This window comes from Phacochoerus africanus, chromosome 16, assembly GCF_016906955.1.
Source record: "Phacochoerus africanus isolate WHEZ1 chromosome 16, ROS_Pafr_v1, whole genome shotgun sequence".
In the NCBI taxonomy this organism is placed as follows: Eukaryota; Metazoa; Chordata; class Mammalia; order Artiodactyla; family Suidae; genus Phacochoerus; species Phacochoerus africanus.
The window spans coordinates 41,008,918-41,027,218 of NC_062559.1; the positions used below are offsets into that span (position 1 = coordinate 41,008,918).

An 18,301-nucleotide genomic window follows, 5' to 3' on the forward strand; every position below is an offset into this window, starting at 1 on the left:
AAATTCAATAAATCTGTACCTAAGTTGTTGCTTATGTGTATCTCATTAACCACCACGCCACTCTTGGAAAGAATTATTCAAGGGTATGCTTAAGTCAATGAAACATGAATCAAAATAAATTCTGTAGAGCTGTTCTGTCTCATAAAATGTGGCTGTCGAGGACTTGAAAGGTGGCTAGTCCTGAGTTCTTTAAGTGTAAAATACACATTGGGTTTTGAACAAAAATAATAATATAAAAGGCTTATTAATAATGTTTATATTGATTACTTGTTTAAATGGTAGTATTTTGGATTTATTGGTTCAAAGAACGTTATTTATTAAAATTGATTATGGTTGTTTATCTTTAATAAATATAGCTACTGGAAAATTTAAGATTATACAATGTGGCTTGTATCTGTTCTATTGGACAGTGATGCTGTAGATGATAAATTATTATGTTAGAAAACTGATGACCACCAAAATGAGGTAAATGTATCCTTAAGATCACATAGCTACTGGACATAAAGTTAGAAAACAAATTAGTATATTGAAAATAATAGAACAGCACCTAGCACCTCTTCTGATGCTGTTCCAGTGCTTTAACTGATTTAAAGATATTCAAAACATTATTGATACTTTATTTTTTGTACTGTCATCATTATTTTATTTTAGTGGGCATAAAACTCTTCAGCAGGGCTTTATTAGGTTCATTTCTGACCTTAGTACCCAAGCCCCAATCTTCCTACCCTGTAGGAATTTTAGGAGCCTTATTCCCCCAAAAGGAGAGGATGCCTACAAACTCAAGTCGTAGGTATTTTGAGAACCACTGAAGGTTTCCAAGGTTTTATTTTTATTTTTATTTTTTAAACCTTTTTGGAGAATTAAACCTCTTCTCTTCGTGCTTTGCAGGACTCAACTTCTCAGCCTTCTGCCAGCATAACATTTGCGTATTTTTTTCTTTATCAGGAACCCAGTTGATAAGTCACTTGTCAGATTTAAATGGGATTACCACATCACCTTGGGCTCCTCCTGCCAGCAGTTTATCAGGCTGCCACCATTAGATACACTTCAAAATGAATCTCTAGTTATTTTGGATTTAGATTCTTCATCTCATTTTCTTGCCTTCTTGTCTTTTCTTAACCCATTAAATTCATCTTGCATTATTCATTTCTCCCTGCAGCCTGAACCTCCTTCCTTAAAGGAAGCTGCCAACTGCCTCATGCAAGAGACTACACAACATCAAGCCTCTGTCTAGTTGCAGATGGGGTGTATCTTATTTATTGTGTGAAAGGATGTCTTTTTCATAGTAAAAAATGCAGACGTTCTGCTTGATCTACACCATGTGTATGTTTGTTTACTCATAAATAAAGTACAGTGTGCTGTATCACCCTGAACCCTGGATTAGGAGAATGAGCATTTGGGGTCAAAGCAATAGGTGTTTTCTAACTCCATGGGTGGTGTGATCTCTTGGATCAATAGTGTTTAATCGTGTTTCAGTAATACTTACTTTGAAGGGTTGATCTGATGATTAAATGAGGTAATGCAGCTGAAGGCATCATGAGAATGCCCAGCGCATAGCAAGTACTGAACAAATGTTGGTTACATTTGAATCTGAGCACTTGTTCTCTTGATAAGCTCAGTGCTATGGATGCTGCTGCTGAGTTAATGCTCTGGAAGATTTATACTCAATCTGGGTGTTCATGGGACAGGTGGGAGGACTTAGGATTATTTTGTTCTTAGAAGGTACTCTTAGTACCCGTGAGCTGGTAGGCTGTTATTTAAAAGTGGACCTGGATTCGTTGTAAATGTATGTTTTAAACTCTAGGGAAACCACTAAATAAAAAGTTAAAAAAAAAAACAAAACCCAGCTATTGGAGTGTCCGTCGTGGTGCAGCGGAAACGAATCTGACCAGGAACCATGAGGTTTCAGGTTCGATCCCTGGCCTCGCTCAGTGGGTTAAAGATCCAGCGTTGCTGTGAGCTGTGGTGTAGGTCGCAGACACAGCTCGGATCTGGTGTTGCTGTGGCTGTGTTGTAGGCCAGCAGCTGTAGCTTGGATTGGACCCCTAGCTTGGGAACCTCCATATGCTGTAAGTGCAACCCTAAAAAACAAACAAACAAACAAAAAAACCCAGCTATAATCAATATGCTAAGTAAGAGAGAAGGTGGAATCCTATAAGATGCTCAGTTAAAAACCACAAAAGGCCAAAAACCAGTGGAAGACAAAAATAAGTGCAAAAAACAAGGGCGACAAATAGAAAACAGTGATAAATATGGTAGATATTCATCCAGTTACATCAATAATCATTTGAATGTCAGCAGTCCAAATGTACCAATGTCAACAGTCCAAATATACCAATTAAGACCTGGTTAGGTGGGGGAAAAAATGTAATTGTAATGTATACATGTAAGAATAACCTGACCCCCTTGCTGCACAGTGGGAAAATAAAAAAAATTATTAAAAAAAAAAAAAGACCTGGTAAATAACATCCGTGTGGCTGCTCAGTATTGCCTCCGTGTGCTGGCTTTCCCTTATCGTTCCCTGATTCACCCCTCTCTGCCCTCCACGCCTGCCTCCTGAAATCACTTCCAAGGAAACCACTTGCCACGAGCCTTGTCTCAGCGTCTACTTTCTAAGTAAACTAGGCCAAGCATCAGAAGCCATTCGGGATGGGCTAAGAAAGGCCCCTTTCTCTGGACATCATGGTATTCTTTGTTTCAGTCTTAGTATAGTTGCTGTGATATATTTTTTACCTAAAATTGACAGAACTATGCTCGTTCACTTTTCACTTAAGTGTTTATTTTTTTTTGAAAAACAGTCCATTATGTATTAATTAGTTTATTCAACAAACATCTCTTCAAGTCCTGTTGAAAACAGTCAGGCGTTTACACTGATAGTTCTAATCCAGATCCAAAGCCACAAGATTCTTCTTCACATGCTCTCATTACCCACTTATATTTTCCTTCTCCGGAGTCGAGACCTCTGGATCCCTGCATCCTTGTGATAATGGTTCATTCGCTCTTTCCTGAGTTCTTCGTGACATAGTTTAGATGACTACTTTATGACTGCTACTGACTAGAAACCTACTACGGGAAGTTCAGGATTTCTTTGCAGTGTGTGTTTATGTGTGTGCCCTTGGAGTTGGCCTCTGAGGATATACAGTTAGAGTACTGTACTCAAAATGGGTTTAAATTAGCTCTTGTTTTCCATGATGGTTATGTTACCAATTTGATATATGGATAGACTTGTTTGTTCCTGTTGGTATTGAGATTTTTTTTTTTGTACCTTTGCCTTTTCTAGGGCCACTCCCTTGGCATATGGAGGTTCCCAGGCTAGGGGTCTAATTGGAGCTGTAGCTGCCAACCTACACCACAGCCACAGCAACACGGGAGTATTAAGATTTTTTATTCCTTGTTTATTTTATTTTATTTTTGAATATTAAAACATGGCATAGTCTGAAAGTGAAAACTGTCCACAAATATGAAGTCTTTCATCTCTAGTGTGTTCTGCCTATTCTCAACCCACCCCCTACAGGTAACCATTTTCATGTTTTCTAGTCTGTGATTCTTATTTGTTTTTTGCGAAGACATGCAAATACATTTCCTCTGTTTTTTACCCAAGAGAGCATAATACAATATCAAATACTAGAGAGAATAATAAATAACTCATGCATGTTGCTTTTTCCCCACCTAGGATACATATTGGAAATCACTCCTTATCCGTTTACAGAGATCTTTCTCTTTGGGATAGTAGTGGCACAGTGGTTAACGAATCTGACTAGGAACCATGAGGTTTCGGGTTCGATCCCTGGCCTTGCTCCGTGGGTTAAGGATTCGGCATTGCCATGAGCTGTGGTGTAGGTTGCTGACTCGGCTCAGATCCCTTGTTGCTGTGGCTGTGGCATAGGCCGGTGGCTACATCTCCGATTAGACCCCTAGCCTGGGAACCTCCATATGCCGAGGGAGTAGCCCTAGAAAAGGCAAAAATACCAAAAAAAACAAAAACAAAAACAAAAACAAAAACAAACATACAAATCCAGAGTGAATCTGTGTTAAAGGTCTTATTTAACTCATTAATTGGTGAAGAAACCAGTAAGATGTTACAGCTGCTTTGATGCCGAGTCCAAAGAGCAGACAAATACACAAGCCCATCAGGACTGCTGAGATGAATTGCTTGTTGGATGTAAAACTGGCAAAACACATCAGTATCTACAGTCATTGCATTCCATAGGACACCCTTGACATTTCTAAACAGAAGTCATTTGCTTTCCTATCAGTTTTCTCCAATTTACAGAACTGTGAAGTAGCTGCAAGATAATGGAAAACGGAGATAACAGAGAGAGGGGAGCTGGCCAGGATACCCAGCAGACTTTTCATCCATTCCCTTTTCAAAGTCTTTAACCATTTTTTCTCAACACTGTTTATGGAGGGGGTGGGGACACAGGGTAGGGAAAACTGTTTCATTTTTACAAAGACTGCCTCTAGTCTGAACCCCTCAGTAGCTGCCTTGCACTTTGATGCCTCTCCAAAGCTTCTTGAAGGCAGGGATGGTGTAATAAAGGCTTCTGTATGGCTTGAAGCATTTAGCACAGAGCTCTGAGGTCCTCAGCACTGTCCTAGAGTACTGGAGGCACAGACACAAATCCCCTTCTGTTGATGGTTGGCGTGTATCCGTGGACTCATGCCTCAGGCCTATCTGCCATTCCTAAGTCTTCCCAAGTTGTGCTGTGTTGTTCATCAAAGCCGACGGTTGTCAATCATTTGCCTTCTGAAAGAGATTAAAACAGAAATAGCAAAAATTCTCCTTATAAGGCTTCATGTTATGCCAGCTTCCTGGATCTCTCTGGGGTTTGTGCCTTAGGGCCAGGTTATAGGTGAGACAGCGCTAATGAGCTGTTATAATTAGATCCTTGTGGCTGGAGCCCAAGTTTTACTTAATTACAGTGTTTATCAAGTCAGAGAATGGCTGCAACACTCCAGGACAGGGCAGGGGCTCTGATATTGCCCTTCTTTAAAACGTTTATTATTATTTTAGTTTCTTATTATTGTTTGTGTTCAGTGAGAAGGGTCATTTTTCACCCGCTTTCTCATGCTATGGAAACTTTTCTTCTCTGTCCTGATAGAGGTGTTCGCTGAAATAGAGTATTCTCATTTGAACTGTGTATTCATCACCTGCATGCTTCCTCTTCATGAATACGGAGGGCATCTTTGCTTATGTTTTCTATCTTGAAATGTAACTTTTCAGAACACAGTTCAACTCTAGGCCCAGAAGCTGCTTCACTCCCAGCATTTTCTAAGGGCATCAGCGTCTGCCTAGATGCTCAAACAGAAACCTTGGTCCATTTTGCCATCTCTTCCTTCATCCTCTACACCCAATCAGTTACCAGATCTTACGAGTTCCACTTGCTTATTTCCTAAGCCCACCCATCCTTCTCTGTCTTCGTTATCACTGGGCATTCCAGACCCCTCGTTTGCGCATGACCAGTTTCCCTCCAGGCTGATCGCTTAGTTCTAGGTTCCTACGTACTCACAACTGGGAAACCTGCTGTGTTGCTGGTTCCCAACATTTTCTTGAGCAAAGATCCCCCCCCCACCCTTAAGTTAAAAAGTAACAAAACCAGTCAAAGGCTATGCCATGAGAATAATTGTTCTCTGGGCTCTCAAAGGTCAAGAGAAACAGGCCGATTCTATTTTCATAGTTTCCCAGAATATTAAAAACTGTGAGGAAATGCCTCAATAAGTTATAAAAATTGTGTTACTGACAGTTTGCATTTAACACATTAATAATTTTAACATGAGAAAACTGTGCAACATAGTTATGCTTTTCAGAAGAAAATTGCAGGATTTATTAAAATATCAATTCCTAATGCTTTATGGATGGTAGTGTTTGGGTATGGGGAACACCTTTATGGTAATGTGATAAGCGTATATATATATATATATATATATATATATATATATATATATACTGAGGAATACATTTGAATGTAAGCAGCTGACAATCTAAGAATGTAATGAGGATGTTTTCATATGTCTCACATCTAGAAACCTGGAGATGAGGGAGACCAGGGAAGCCATTCAACTGTGTTGTCAGGGACGCAGGTTCTTTCCACCTTTCTACTCTCCGTAGGCGAGATGTTGGCTTTTGTCACCTCATGGTTACAAGACGGCTGCTGGAGCTCTGACACATATCTACCTTCCAGTAGGAAGAAGAGAAAAGGGCAAAGGGGATAAAAGGGAAAGGCCAAATTTAAAGGGACGAAAGTGTTTTTCACCTGCTGAGACTTTACTTTTTAATTTGGAAAGAGACACTAGTCCTAGGAATTACCGCCTATGTTTTATTGGCCTGAATTATAGCATATGGTTAGCCATAGCAGTAAGGGCGGCTGGGAAATAGAGTATATTGTTTTCTGGCCTCCTCAAAAGAGGAAGGCAAGTAAAAAGGGAGTTGGGAATGAGTGTGGAGTGGATCCCGTTTATAGCTTCTGCCACAGTGTCCTTTCAACTCGTCAGTGTATCTTTGCAGCTGTAGGGACAACTTCTGCCTGGGACCCCTCATGGGGAGGTTGCTTGGATCACATGACCTTCAAATTCACTGACTGAGAAAATGATGAAAACGCTGTTAGGAATTCATTGGTGCCTTTACATACATTCATAGTTTACTAATCACATCCATTTATACTTAAAAATGAGTCATGTATGTAGACTTTGTCTTGCCTACGGATGCAGTGGATTCACAGAGCTCTTCCTCCAGCCCTGCTATCCCCCCAGGTTCACGGCTCTACAGCAGTCTAGTTTCCTCTTGGGAACACAGAAGCGGTCCTGTCACCTAACCTTGGTTAAAAATCTTTAGTTCTTTTTTTGCCTACAGAGGAATTCTAAAATGCTTAGCGTTTTATTCAAGGCCCTGTACAACCAATCGTTGGCCTTATCCCTGGTCGCCGCCCTCTCACTTTGCTTCAGCCTTAATGAACTGCTTTGTGGAGTTCCCATCATGGCTCAGTGGTGAATGCATCTGACTAGGAACCATGAGGTTGTGGGTTCCATCCCTGGCCTTGCTCCGTGGGTTAAGGATCTGGCGTTGCCATGAGCTGTGGTGTAGGTCCCAGACGCGGCTCGGGTCTGGCATTGCTGTGGCTGTGGTGTAGGCCTGTGGCTGCAGCGCCAATCAGACCCCTAGCCTGGGAACCTCCATATGCAGTGGGTGCTGCACTAGAAAAGGCAAAAAACAGCAACAACAACAACAACAACAACAACAACAACTGCTTTGTTATGCCCCTGAGCCTTTGCACTTGCTGTTTGCACCCAACGCTCTTTTCTCTCTTCCCTCCTGCGTTAACCCCATATCAGGTGTCATGTTCTCTGTGGAACTTGCCCTGGGCCCTGAGGCAGGCAGGTGAGCCCTCTGCCTCCTGTGGCGCTTTCTTTGCTCCTTAGGTTTGGTGTGTTGCCCATTTATTGTGACTGCTTATGGGCTGACGCATCCCAAGGGAACCTGTCTCATTCATCTTTCTATTTCTAGAGCCCGGAATGAAACCTGTCATATTGAGGGAATTCAAATGTGTATACTGAATGAATAAATGAAAGGATGAAGGGGAGTTCCCATTGTGGCTTAGTGGTAATGAACCCGACTAGGATCCACGAGGACACGGGTTCGATCCCTGACCTGGCTCAGGGGGTTAAGGGTCCGGTGTTGCCATGAGCTGTGGTGTAGGATGGCATCTGCAGCTCCAATTCGACCCCTATTCTGGAAACCTCCACACGCCATGGGTGTAGCCCTAAAAAGACACACACACACACACACACACACACACACACACACACACACACACACACACACACACATACACACACATACGAAGAAAGAAAAGAAAGGAGGAAGGGAAATGGGCAGGGAATTTACAGTAAGGCCTCCACTGAGATCAAATTTAAGAAAACAGGCTGCTGCTTTGTCTTCTTCCTCAAACCAGACCTTCGTTAACACAGAACCAGACCTTCACTCATAGGAACAAATCTTATTAAAATATGTGTTTAGGGCTTTGAAAAAGCTGTCTTGCATTTCAGGAGTTGGAGGGGGGCTGTTTCCTGCCCCTCATGTGCTTTAGTTTTCTCCTGATTGACACAAAGGCAGTTAGGATGTGGGACACCCCAAAAAGCTCAGTCATGGCCATGGTCATTAAGAGTTGTTTTCAGACCCATAGGTGTCCTTGATGAAGCTTCAGGGATCCGCGTGAGCTGCTCCCTTTTGTGTGTGAAGTTCTTTTGATCTTAGCTGCAGAGACAGGCTTCAGGCACAACAAACTGCGGCGATTTCTTCTGTTGTGCCTGCGGATGGCTGGTCGGGGGCATCCCATGCGCGTAAACATCTGTTCTCGCCACACCTGTCGCGTGCTGTGCCTTAGCAGTCACTGCTCCTCACCCCTCCGTCCACCCCTTCCTGTGCCCACAGAGAGTCTCTGAATTAGGAAGATACTCCTTCTGCCTGGATGGGGTAGAAAAAGCCTCCTCCCCCCACCCCCCCCCCCGCCCCGCCGCCGGAGGGATACAGCTCCATGGACATGACTAGGAGACCTGACAGTATATCTGAGCAAAGATAAAGGCTTTCTTTCTTTTCTGGGAAGAGCATAACCAGAGTTGGCCAGAGCGCATTGGGTAATGGTAACAGTCATGCCCTTAGGCTCTATTTTAAATAAAAACTTGCTCATAGGCTTTTGAAATAACTATATATTTTATTATCATTTATTTTAATATCTCTTTGTTTGTATTTTTAATTTTTTAAAATGGCCATACCCATGGCATGTGGAAGTCCTGGGCCAGGGATTGAATCTGAGCCACAGCTGTGACCTATACTGTAGCTGTGGCAATGCCGGATTCTTTTTTTAATTTTTATTATTATTATTTTTATATTAAAGTATAGTTGATTTACGGTGTTGTGCCAGTTTACATCGGATCCTGTGGTCCGCAGTGCTTGGCTAGGGATTGAATTCGCATCTCCACAGTGACCTGAGCCACAGTCAGGTTCTTTTTTTTAAATTTTTTTTTTTTCCCACTGTACAGCAAGGGGGTCAGGTTATCCTTACATGTATACATTACAATTACATTTTCCCCCAGCCTTTCTTCTTTGCAACATGAGTATCTAGACAAAGTTCTCAATGCAATTCAGCAGGATCTCCTTGTAAATCTATTCTATACAGTCAGGTTCTTAGTCTACTGTGCCACAGCAGGAACTCCTAGTAACTTTTAATTTTAGAGCATTTTTAGATTTGTAGGAAATTTGCAAAGATAGTACGAAGAGTTCCTCTACATCCCCTTCTCCATTTCTCCAATTACTGAGCTCTTATCGTAGTGCAGTGCATTGACCACAGTTAATGAAACAATGTTAATAACATCATTATTAATAAAAGCACATCCTTTATTCAGATCTCTTTAGTTTTTACCTAGTGTACTTCTTGAGTTTCAGGACCCCATCAGGATACCACATTTAGTCACCATGTCTTCCTAGGCCCCTCTAGGCTGGGACCGTTTTTCAGACTTTCCTTGTTTTTGTAATAACCTTGACAGTTTGGAAGAGGGCTGGTCAGGTGTTTTGCAGAATGTCTCTCAGTTGGGATTTGTCTGATGTTTTCCCTATGACTGAATGTTTTAATAAGTTTTATTATTCTTTATAATAAAATAAATGGTAACAGATCAGGGGATGACTGCTATTGAGATAGTTTGTTGATACTCACGGATCCAGAAAGAGAGGGCACCTGTCCCACCGTGGAGGCCATGCTGAGAAGCACGGGTTGTTATGAGACAGGGGGGGTGGGAGCACATGTGGACAAGTGCCTTCACTGTGGTTTCTGTGGGAAGGAATGGCCCACACAGGGTAAGCAGGCTTAGGACTGGCTAGTTTGAATAATTTCAGTGTGCTCTGGGGCACAGAGGCTGTACCCAGTTGTCTAGTACCTGCCTGAGGTCACTGGGGAGGGTGCCTCGAGGCTCAGAATGTCAAAGCTTGGTAAGGGAGGTGTTGGGGTGTGGACTCTGGTTTGGTTGCTTTGTATCTGAAAAGCATGCCCCTGGGATGGGGACTCTTCCCAGAGGATTGAGGGGGGAGATGAGGAGGGCAGGAGGCCAAGGCACAGTGACTCAGGTGTATTATCTGATCGTCCGGAACAAGGCCTGTCTGGGATATGCATGCAGGGCAGATGTTAAAACACCAAAGTTACAGAAGCTGGAAACATGCTTAATACACTGGAGTTTGGTGTTTTGGGGGGAAAGACTAGGACAGTCACATGCTGCTTTCCTCACGTCATGTCGAGGGTACCCGACATCATTGTGGATGTTGACCTTGATCTCCTGGCTGATCAGACCCTGTTTTGTGGCATCGGATCCACTGCAGGTTTGCCTGTAATGTTCATCTCCCATGTTTGAAGTGTTTGAAGGGTAGGATGTTAGTAAACATTCAGTGTCATTTTCCTTGAATCTTGTTCTTCCAGAAGAATAAACCTGCCTGTAGTGGGTTCTAGTTCTTTTTTTTTTTTTTTTTTTTTTTTTTTGCTTTTTAGGGCCGCACCTGTGGCATAGGGAGGCTCCCAGGCTAGGGGTCGAATCGGAGCTACAGCTGCCAGCCTATGCCACAGCCACAGCAACACCGGATCTGAGCTGCATCTGCGACCTACACCACAGCTCACGGCAACACCAGATCCTTAACCCACTGAGCAAGACCAGGGATCGAACCCAAAACCTCCTGGTTCCTAGTCAGATTCGTTTCTGCTGCGCCACAACGGAACTCCAAGCCTATTTTTGTATGTAAACTTAAAAAAATCCTAGGTGCCCCCCAAGTTGCTGACCAGTATCTTTTGGAATCCTCTGATGCTGGTGGAGATCATGGCAATTAAGTAATGAGGGTTCCTGCCCTGCTTTTGAAAATCCTGAGTTGGACAAGGCAGGACATGGAGCTGGTGGTAATTCACATACACACCTTTTTTCCCCTCATGCCTCAGGGTCGAAGTCACAGAACTGTCTGTGGAACTCCCTCATCGATGGGCTCACAGGCAATGTCAAGGAGAAGCCACGGCCAACCATCGTCCACGACCCCCGACCACCGGAGGAAATCCTAGCGGATGAATTGCCTCAGCTCGACAGCCCAGAAGCCTTGGTGAAAACATCCTTCAGGTTTGGTGGATTGCAACTGTTTGTTCCTTCTTACTTGCTTGTGGAGTTATTTCAGTCCAGTTCGATGCATCATCAGCGTGGCCAGTCAACTACCTCATTTCTTTGCACTGAGTTAATTAGAATTGATGAAGTTGTGTTGGAATTAATGTTCGCTGGACTCCTGGCTGGATTTCCCGAATGTAGCGAAAACCATCTCTGTAGTTAAGTTGCTGTGGGTGTTTAAGCGGTATTGGCGTTTAAATGCTGAGGCAAAGGATTTCCTGATGTTGGCAATTTGAATTGGATTAATGAGTCTTTTGCTTCAAAGGAGGATGACACACGGAGATAAGTGCACAGGGAAAAAGCACGTGGTGGGAATGCATTCAGCCCTATGCCTTTCGAGTCCCTTGCTGGGGGAAGGTTTCTAGTTGTAAGAGACGTGAGAGCTGCTGCCTCCTGAAATGAAGCGAGGTTCTTCTTGGGTGGTTTCTGAGGGGTTCTTGACTCTGTTCTTCGTTTAGCCTTGCCTCTTTCTGCAAAGGTCTCTTGTGTTTTCTTTTTGTTTCTCGTACTCACTTTCATCACGACACCACTGCTTCACCTTCTTATCCATATTAAATAGAAACCAGGCTGGGTATGGATGTAGGGTATAAGAGTGATTTTTTTTTTCCCGAGGGAGTTTTTCACATTTACTTTTGAAATACACAGTAGTCCTGTATTAGATTTAGTCATTTTTTTGCCAGCCTGCCTCCCTCCCCTCCTTTTCCCTCCTGTTATCCTAATCTTACTTCTTTCATTTTTCCTTCTGTTATATAGGGTTTCATACTCTCCACATGGCTAGTAGAACATATAAACTTCCCTTTTCTGGAGTTCCTGTCATGGCGCAGTGGTTAACGAATCCGACTAGGAACCATGAGGTTGTGGGTTCGATCCCTGGCCTTGCTCAGTGGGTTAAGGATCCGGTGTTGCTGTGAGCTGTGGTATAGGCTGCAGACGCGTGGATCCCACGTTGCTGTGGCTGTGGCGTAGGCCGGCGGCTACAGCTCCGATTAGACCCCTAGTCTCACCTCATTCACATGCCACAGGTGCGGCCCTAGAAAAGGCAAAAAGACAAAAAAACAAAACAAAGCACTTCCCTTTTCTTCCCTCATAAACAAATCAGACAACTCTTGGGGTCCCTGAAATGTCCTTGATTAATGTGCTTTCTTTTGGATCTAGGTGATGTGTATAGTTGCCCAGTAAAAGGCATTTCATTGTGTGAAGGTTCTTAGTATAGACTGGATTATAGATGAGGTCTGAAAAGGCGTGATGAATAGCGGCTTGGACTTCTTTATGTAATGTGGCGGGACAAGAACTGCAAGGCACATGCCTCTCATATTGCTAGTGAGGGCTTGGTTCCTGCATTGTGAGGTTTCAATGAAACCCACACAAGTAGAGAGAAGTACATTCTATGAACCTGCAATTTTTTTTTTCACAAGTGCCGTAAGAGAAGAGGAGAGGGCAAATAGCTCCCGTGGTCTGTGTGTTTACATTGCCGCGCAGCTCTGGTGGAATCAGCCCTTCATAGACTGTCTTCTGGTAGCTACGTCTCCACCCCAGACCAGGTTCCTGGTCTTCTCGATGAGCAGCTAACGAGCTGCATTCATGAAAAGAACATCTTATTTGCTAGCCCGACTTCATTTCCATCATCCCATTGCTTCAACAGAGAAAAATGTACTGATGGCCATGTGCTTCTTTTGATCTGCTAGTTGTATCATGTGCCAATGTCTCGCTTCCAGAAAGAGATTAAGTTATACGTTTGTAAAGGTCAGGACTTATTTCGATTCTTTATAGCACTTGGGGCAGAGGGAAAAACACAGCAGGTGTAAATATGCCAATCCTACAGCAGTGGAAGCCAGAACTATTTTGGCATGGGTTATTCATTTATTGATCTCCTTAATACAACTGTGTGCTATTCTGGAACCATCCTTTCTTCCAAAGAAGAAAGTTGATTTCAGTGGCAATACGAGAGGATGAATGTTCTCTAAGGCAGCTGTCCTCAACATGTGGCAGTCATGTCAGTTGTGAGATTTGTTGTGCATAAATATTATAAGCAAGAAATGGAACAGCTTACTGATGAAGAAATAAATTAGAGCAGCGTCAAGGTTGCCCTTATAATAATGTCGCTTGTTTTCGGTATGCCTTTTGGATTACAGAGAAGGAATGAGTTATAGCTGGATTTTAAAAAATGCTGATAGGAATCCATCACTGTGTGTTCCCTCACCTCCTTCTTCACTCCAGGAGTGAAAAAACCTGAGAATAGCTGACTCCAGCGTTAGTAACTTTGGAAATTGAGGAAGCCCGGTGTGTTATACTCCTGCACTTTTAAACTTCAGGGCTGCATCCGTGATCAGTGCTCTCAGGCCCTAAGAGAACTTCTTTAGCCAAGCAGTACAGTCATCTCTTGGCTGAGATTGAGCTATTGAGTTCTTTTTTCTGATTCTGAAATTCAGAGCCTCTCAGCCACTGTGCCCTGCGTGTGTGTGTGCCCTCACCCGTGGGCACACTTAAACACATCCTCCCACACAATTAAGGGATTTGAGCATGGACTTGTGAACATCCTGCCGTCTCGGTTCTGCAGAGTCAGGTTTGCTGAGGAGGAGCACGTGGGTTCTCATGAATTGGCATCGTCCTCACAGCTCCTTCCACAGGGTCGTTACCACAACACCGGATACGTGACAGCTTTGGATACTCCCTTCTCTCTCTCCTTGTTCACACTTAGAGGGCGTTTGGAATCTGGGGCCGTGAAATGTGGTCACCAGCTTTTATTGTCAGGTAAGACCCAAACTGCATGACATTAAAGCCCAAGGAGCCAAATTATCAGTAAGTCTGGTCTTTCCTAGGGGTTCTTCCCCCTAACTGTGCCCATGGACCCCAGGCTTACTGACGGGGTTTAAGAGTCAGCCCGCCAAAAAAAAAAAAAAAATGGAGTTCCCACTGTGGCTCAGCAGTTAACATATCCTGCTAGTATCCATGAGGACTTGGGTTCGATCCCTGGCCTTGCTCAGTGGGTTCAGGATCTGGCAGTGCCGTGAGCTGTGGTGTAAGTCAAAGATGTGGCTCCAATCCTGCTTTGCTGTGGCTGTGGCGTAGGCTGGCAGCTGTAGCTCCAATTGGACCCCTAGCCTGGGAACCTCCTTATGTCGCGGGTGCGGCCCTAAAAAGAGTCAGCCTGCATCCTGTTCTTGCTTCCTACTACCTGCCAGTGAGGGTCTCACATTGAAGGTGGACTTGCTGACCTCAGTTCTAAGTCTACACCAGGAGTCCAGATCACCTGTTTCTTATGATACCTCTGCCTCTGGCTTCCGGCCACTTTTCCTGACACCTGGCCTCAGACAGCACCACCACAGTTTAACAGCTTTGCCTAACAACGTTGTCCTCCAAGGGAAGGGGTCAGATGCTTCCTTTTATTTTCTCCAGAAATCTTTTCTATGTCTTTGCAGGTATGTGGAGACAATTACATACAAGCTATTTTCAGGACAAAGAGTGTATATTTATTTTATATTTGCATAGTATTTTCATATAAGTAGTTCTTTCTAGATGAAAGGGACAGTCTGCCCTAAATTAAATTTTAATCTCTATTCTCAAAGGAAAGGAAGTGTCTCTACATTTATAAATGGTGGCTGTTTTTCAAAAAAGTTTCAAAAGTTTGTATGTTTCAGTTTCTCCTGGGTCCCCTTTTACTACAATGACAATGATGGGTATTCTTATATTGCCAGGCATGGCCTTAGCAACCCAAAGATGATGTCCATTTTAGAGATGGAGAAACTGGCCCAGAAAGGTAGAGCTTATAGTTCTGATTGAGTTCAAACACAAACTAACAAGGACTATTACTTATAAATTGGTGGACACCAATGGCAGGAGTCAAGGTTAACCTCAGTAGACTTTAAGGCCCTACTTTTCATTCTTATCAGCCTCCCAGAATCCTTCCCCAAATAAATATATAATTTGCAAGCTAACACAAAAGGCATGCTTATGATGAACCTGCACTTTCAGATAACTCTTCTTCCAGCCAACTACCGCTGATGGACAAGTTTTTATGTTAGTTAGCACTAATGTCAGAGGGTGTAGAAGAAAGTGAGAATTCAATAAGCCAGAGTTCCTGTCGTGGTGCAGTGGTTAACGAACCCGAGTAGGAACCATGAGGTTGTGGGTTTGATCCCTGGCCTTGCTCAGTGGGTTAATGATCTGGCATTGCCGTGAGCTGTGGTGTAGGTTGCAGACGCGGCTCAGATCCTGCGTTGCTGTGGCTGTGGCATAGGCTGGCAGCTGTAGCTCCGATTAGACCTCTAGCCTGGGAACCTCCATATGCTGTGGGAGTGGCCCAAGAAATGGCAAAAAGCAAAAAAAAAAAAAATTCAATAAGCCAATTTTAAGATAAAGATTTTGGAAAATGAGAGGCATTGCCTCTTTTCCCCAAGGCTTGTAAGTTGATAGTTTATAGCATCTCAATGCTGAACACCCTCCCTGACTCTCTGCCCTGCAGTCCTTCGCTCTGCTGGGCAGTGGTGATGAGACAAATGCTCCATCTCTTGGGAGAAAGACACCAGGGCTTGAAGGGACGGGCCCCCTCACTGCAGTCCAGGTTCCCAATCCCAGCCAGTGTCTCTGGAAGGCATCTTGGTTTTGTGCTGTGTTGCACTCGGCTTTAGCCTTTACCCCCCATGAAAGGGACATTCTAAGCTACCCAGGTGGGAAAATGCAACTTCTGAAAGTGGCTCTACTTGGGCTTTAGCTTCAGTTCTGTTACTGCTGGCAAGTTGCTTCGTCTCTTGAGCCTCTGTTTTCCTGATGGCCCCATCTGAGGGTTGCACCTAACTAAGTTGCACCTTAGTTAGGTTCTCAAACTAAGGGTACTTCACAGTCACCTTGAGGGCTTGTTCAGACAGACTCTAGGGCTCGCCTCCAGGTCTGGGTGGGATCCTGGAACGTGCCTTCCTAATACGCTCAGGTGGTGCTGATGCTGCTGGTCCAGGGACCACACTTGGAGAGCCACTGGACGAGATGATATTTAATCTCCCTCTGAATGCTAAAATATTTTGCTCTGTTAATTTGAGCAGGGCATTTCTCTAATCTGGCCTCGGTTTCTTCGTATTTCAAATAGGAATAAAGACGCCTCCTTCTCAGGGTTCTCGAGGGGATATAAAGGAGATAACACACATGAAGGAGGCAGGCACAGTGTCAGCATCTCGCGTGTGCTCAGGAAGGACCACTTGTGTCTTCCCACTCTGCCTTGAGCATATACACACAGAGTGAATCAAAGCAGACGTGAGTTTGTGGTTCCAGGTGCAGACACAGTGGGCTCTGAAAGCTCACCAAGCCTCTGGCATGAAAAGTCTGTTTACAAAACCGGAGACTTTTGAAAAGACGAACGTGGAAACCATAACTCAATGCAAAGGTCTCAGTGTCCAGAAAGTAGACACTCCTGGGAGCTGCACCCCAGGTGCCTGTTTTCCTGTTCCTGTTTCCTCCCACCCCTTTGAACCTCTTGTGCTGCTCTGGTTTTTCTTAAAAGAGCTGAGAGAGTAAAGTGAACCTGGAGTTTAAGGAAGGCAGACCCGTCCCGCTCTGTTCAGGGATGGGAATCTACCTGCCTACCGCTAGAGGACCCAAGAGAACAGGAAAGAGCTGGCTGCTGAGAACGCTTTTCCTCCCCAGCTTCTAGTGTGTGCATGTGCAAAGGTGAGACCCAGCCCAGGTTGTACTGGAAGTCAAGGAAACCCGTATTTATTGAGCATTTGCTGTGTCCAGGAAGTGTGCATTCATTTGCTCATTTAATCTCCCCAAATCCTGGCAAGGTGAATATTGCTTTTCAGTTGTACAAGTCAGGAAGCGGAGACTCAGAGAGATCAAGCAACTTACTCAAAACCACCCAGCAGTGGAAATTTCAACCCAGTCCACCTGACTCCAGAGCCTTACCTCACCCCCATGCTCCTCTACCATCACATCACCTTGTTGGTGAAATAAAATAGTGTGATTGGTTTCAATTAACTTGGATGTGCAATTTGGATATATTGTTTGAGGCTTATCCTGTGAGACTGACCCTGTTATGTTGCATTAAATCCTTTTTCCAGTCCAAATTTATGTTTTTAATATACCTACCCCTTTTGCATAGGAGCCCCTTTAAGGTAAATTTTGTGTCCAAAAAATTCCTTGAGGGATTCTATTAAATGCAGATCCATATTCAGTAGGTCTGGGTTGAGCCTGTGAGTCTATGTTTCTAATAAGCTCTCAAGTGATGGGATGGTCCAGGGACCACTGCCTAAGGAGTGAGGCACAGGCTTTGGAATACCACACGAATAAATCTGCAGATGCTGTTCTAAATCCTGGGATTTGAATCATGGTTTTGAGTCTCAGTTTCCTCATTTTGCAAATGGAAGCAGTGAAACAATGCTGACCTTGGGTCCGGTTGCTTGGATTAAGTGGTCTGTGAATATGACACCTTTTCTCTCCGTTTTCAAAAACCTATTTAGGAGTGGATTGAGCCTCTATACCTTGGCCCCTTCTTCGTGACTGGATTGTGCAGTAAGCCCCAGGCTGGGAATGTGAGCTCAGTGGGTGCTTAGTGAGCAAGGCTGGCCACTGGCTTGACCTGCTTGGGCAGGAGTGGAAGTTCTGAAGCCGTCCAGTCATCGGCCGTCTCTGTTACTTACCTTGAACTGTGTGACTCAACGTGGGTTGAGTTGCCAGGTTTTGGTAATTTTGCTTTTGGAAGAAGAGCTTGCTCACTCCCTAGAGAATCACTGAGGGGCTTGATGAGCTTCCCTTCCCAACGCAGAATGGACTTATTTGGGCTTTGGCAAAAGGGTTTCTGATTCTATACATAGCTTACTAAGAATACGTTCCAGAGGGCAGAGCTGCATTGAGCCAACAGCCTCGGCCGTAGATGAGATTAAGGCGTTGTCAGATCCCATTTAATGGATTGCAGAATTAAACCGTTGAACTCATCCTCATTTTGTCTTTTGGCAGTCATTTTTCCACCAGGGGCTGTAGCCAAGAAGCTAGTTTCTGCTTTGATCACTTTCAGGAAATGTGCAATCTGGCTGATGATATGGCATGGTGTGGGGTAGTGTCCCCTGCAGCTCCGGACTCCACCCCAGGGTGAATCATGGGTTAAAATTCCCAATTAGCTCATATGCAGCTT

At 44.0% G+C, this 18,301-nt stretch overlaps 1 protein-coding gene across 3 annotated transcripts in view; it reads left to right on the forward strand.

The window, feature by feature from the left end:
- PDE1C (phosphodiesterase 1C) overlaps positions 1-18,301 on the forward strand; it is a 496,227-nt gene that overhangs the window by 104,795 nt on the left and 373,131 nt on the right. For all 3 annotated transcript variants that reach the window (XM_047763086.1, XM_047763091.1, XM_047763087.1), the window contains exon 3: positions 10,968-11,139. In XM_047763086.1, coding sequence (XP_047619042.1) covers positions 10,968-11,139 — 172 coding nt within the window. The remainder of the gene's footprint in view (positions 1-10,967; positions 11,140-18,301) is intronic.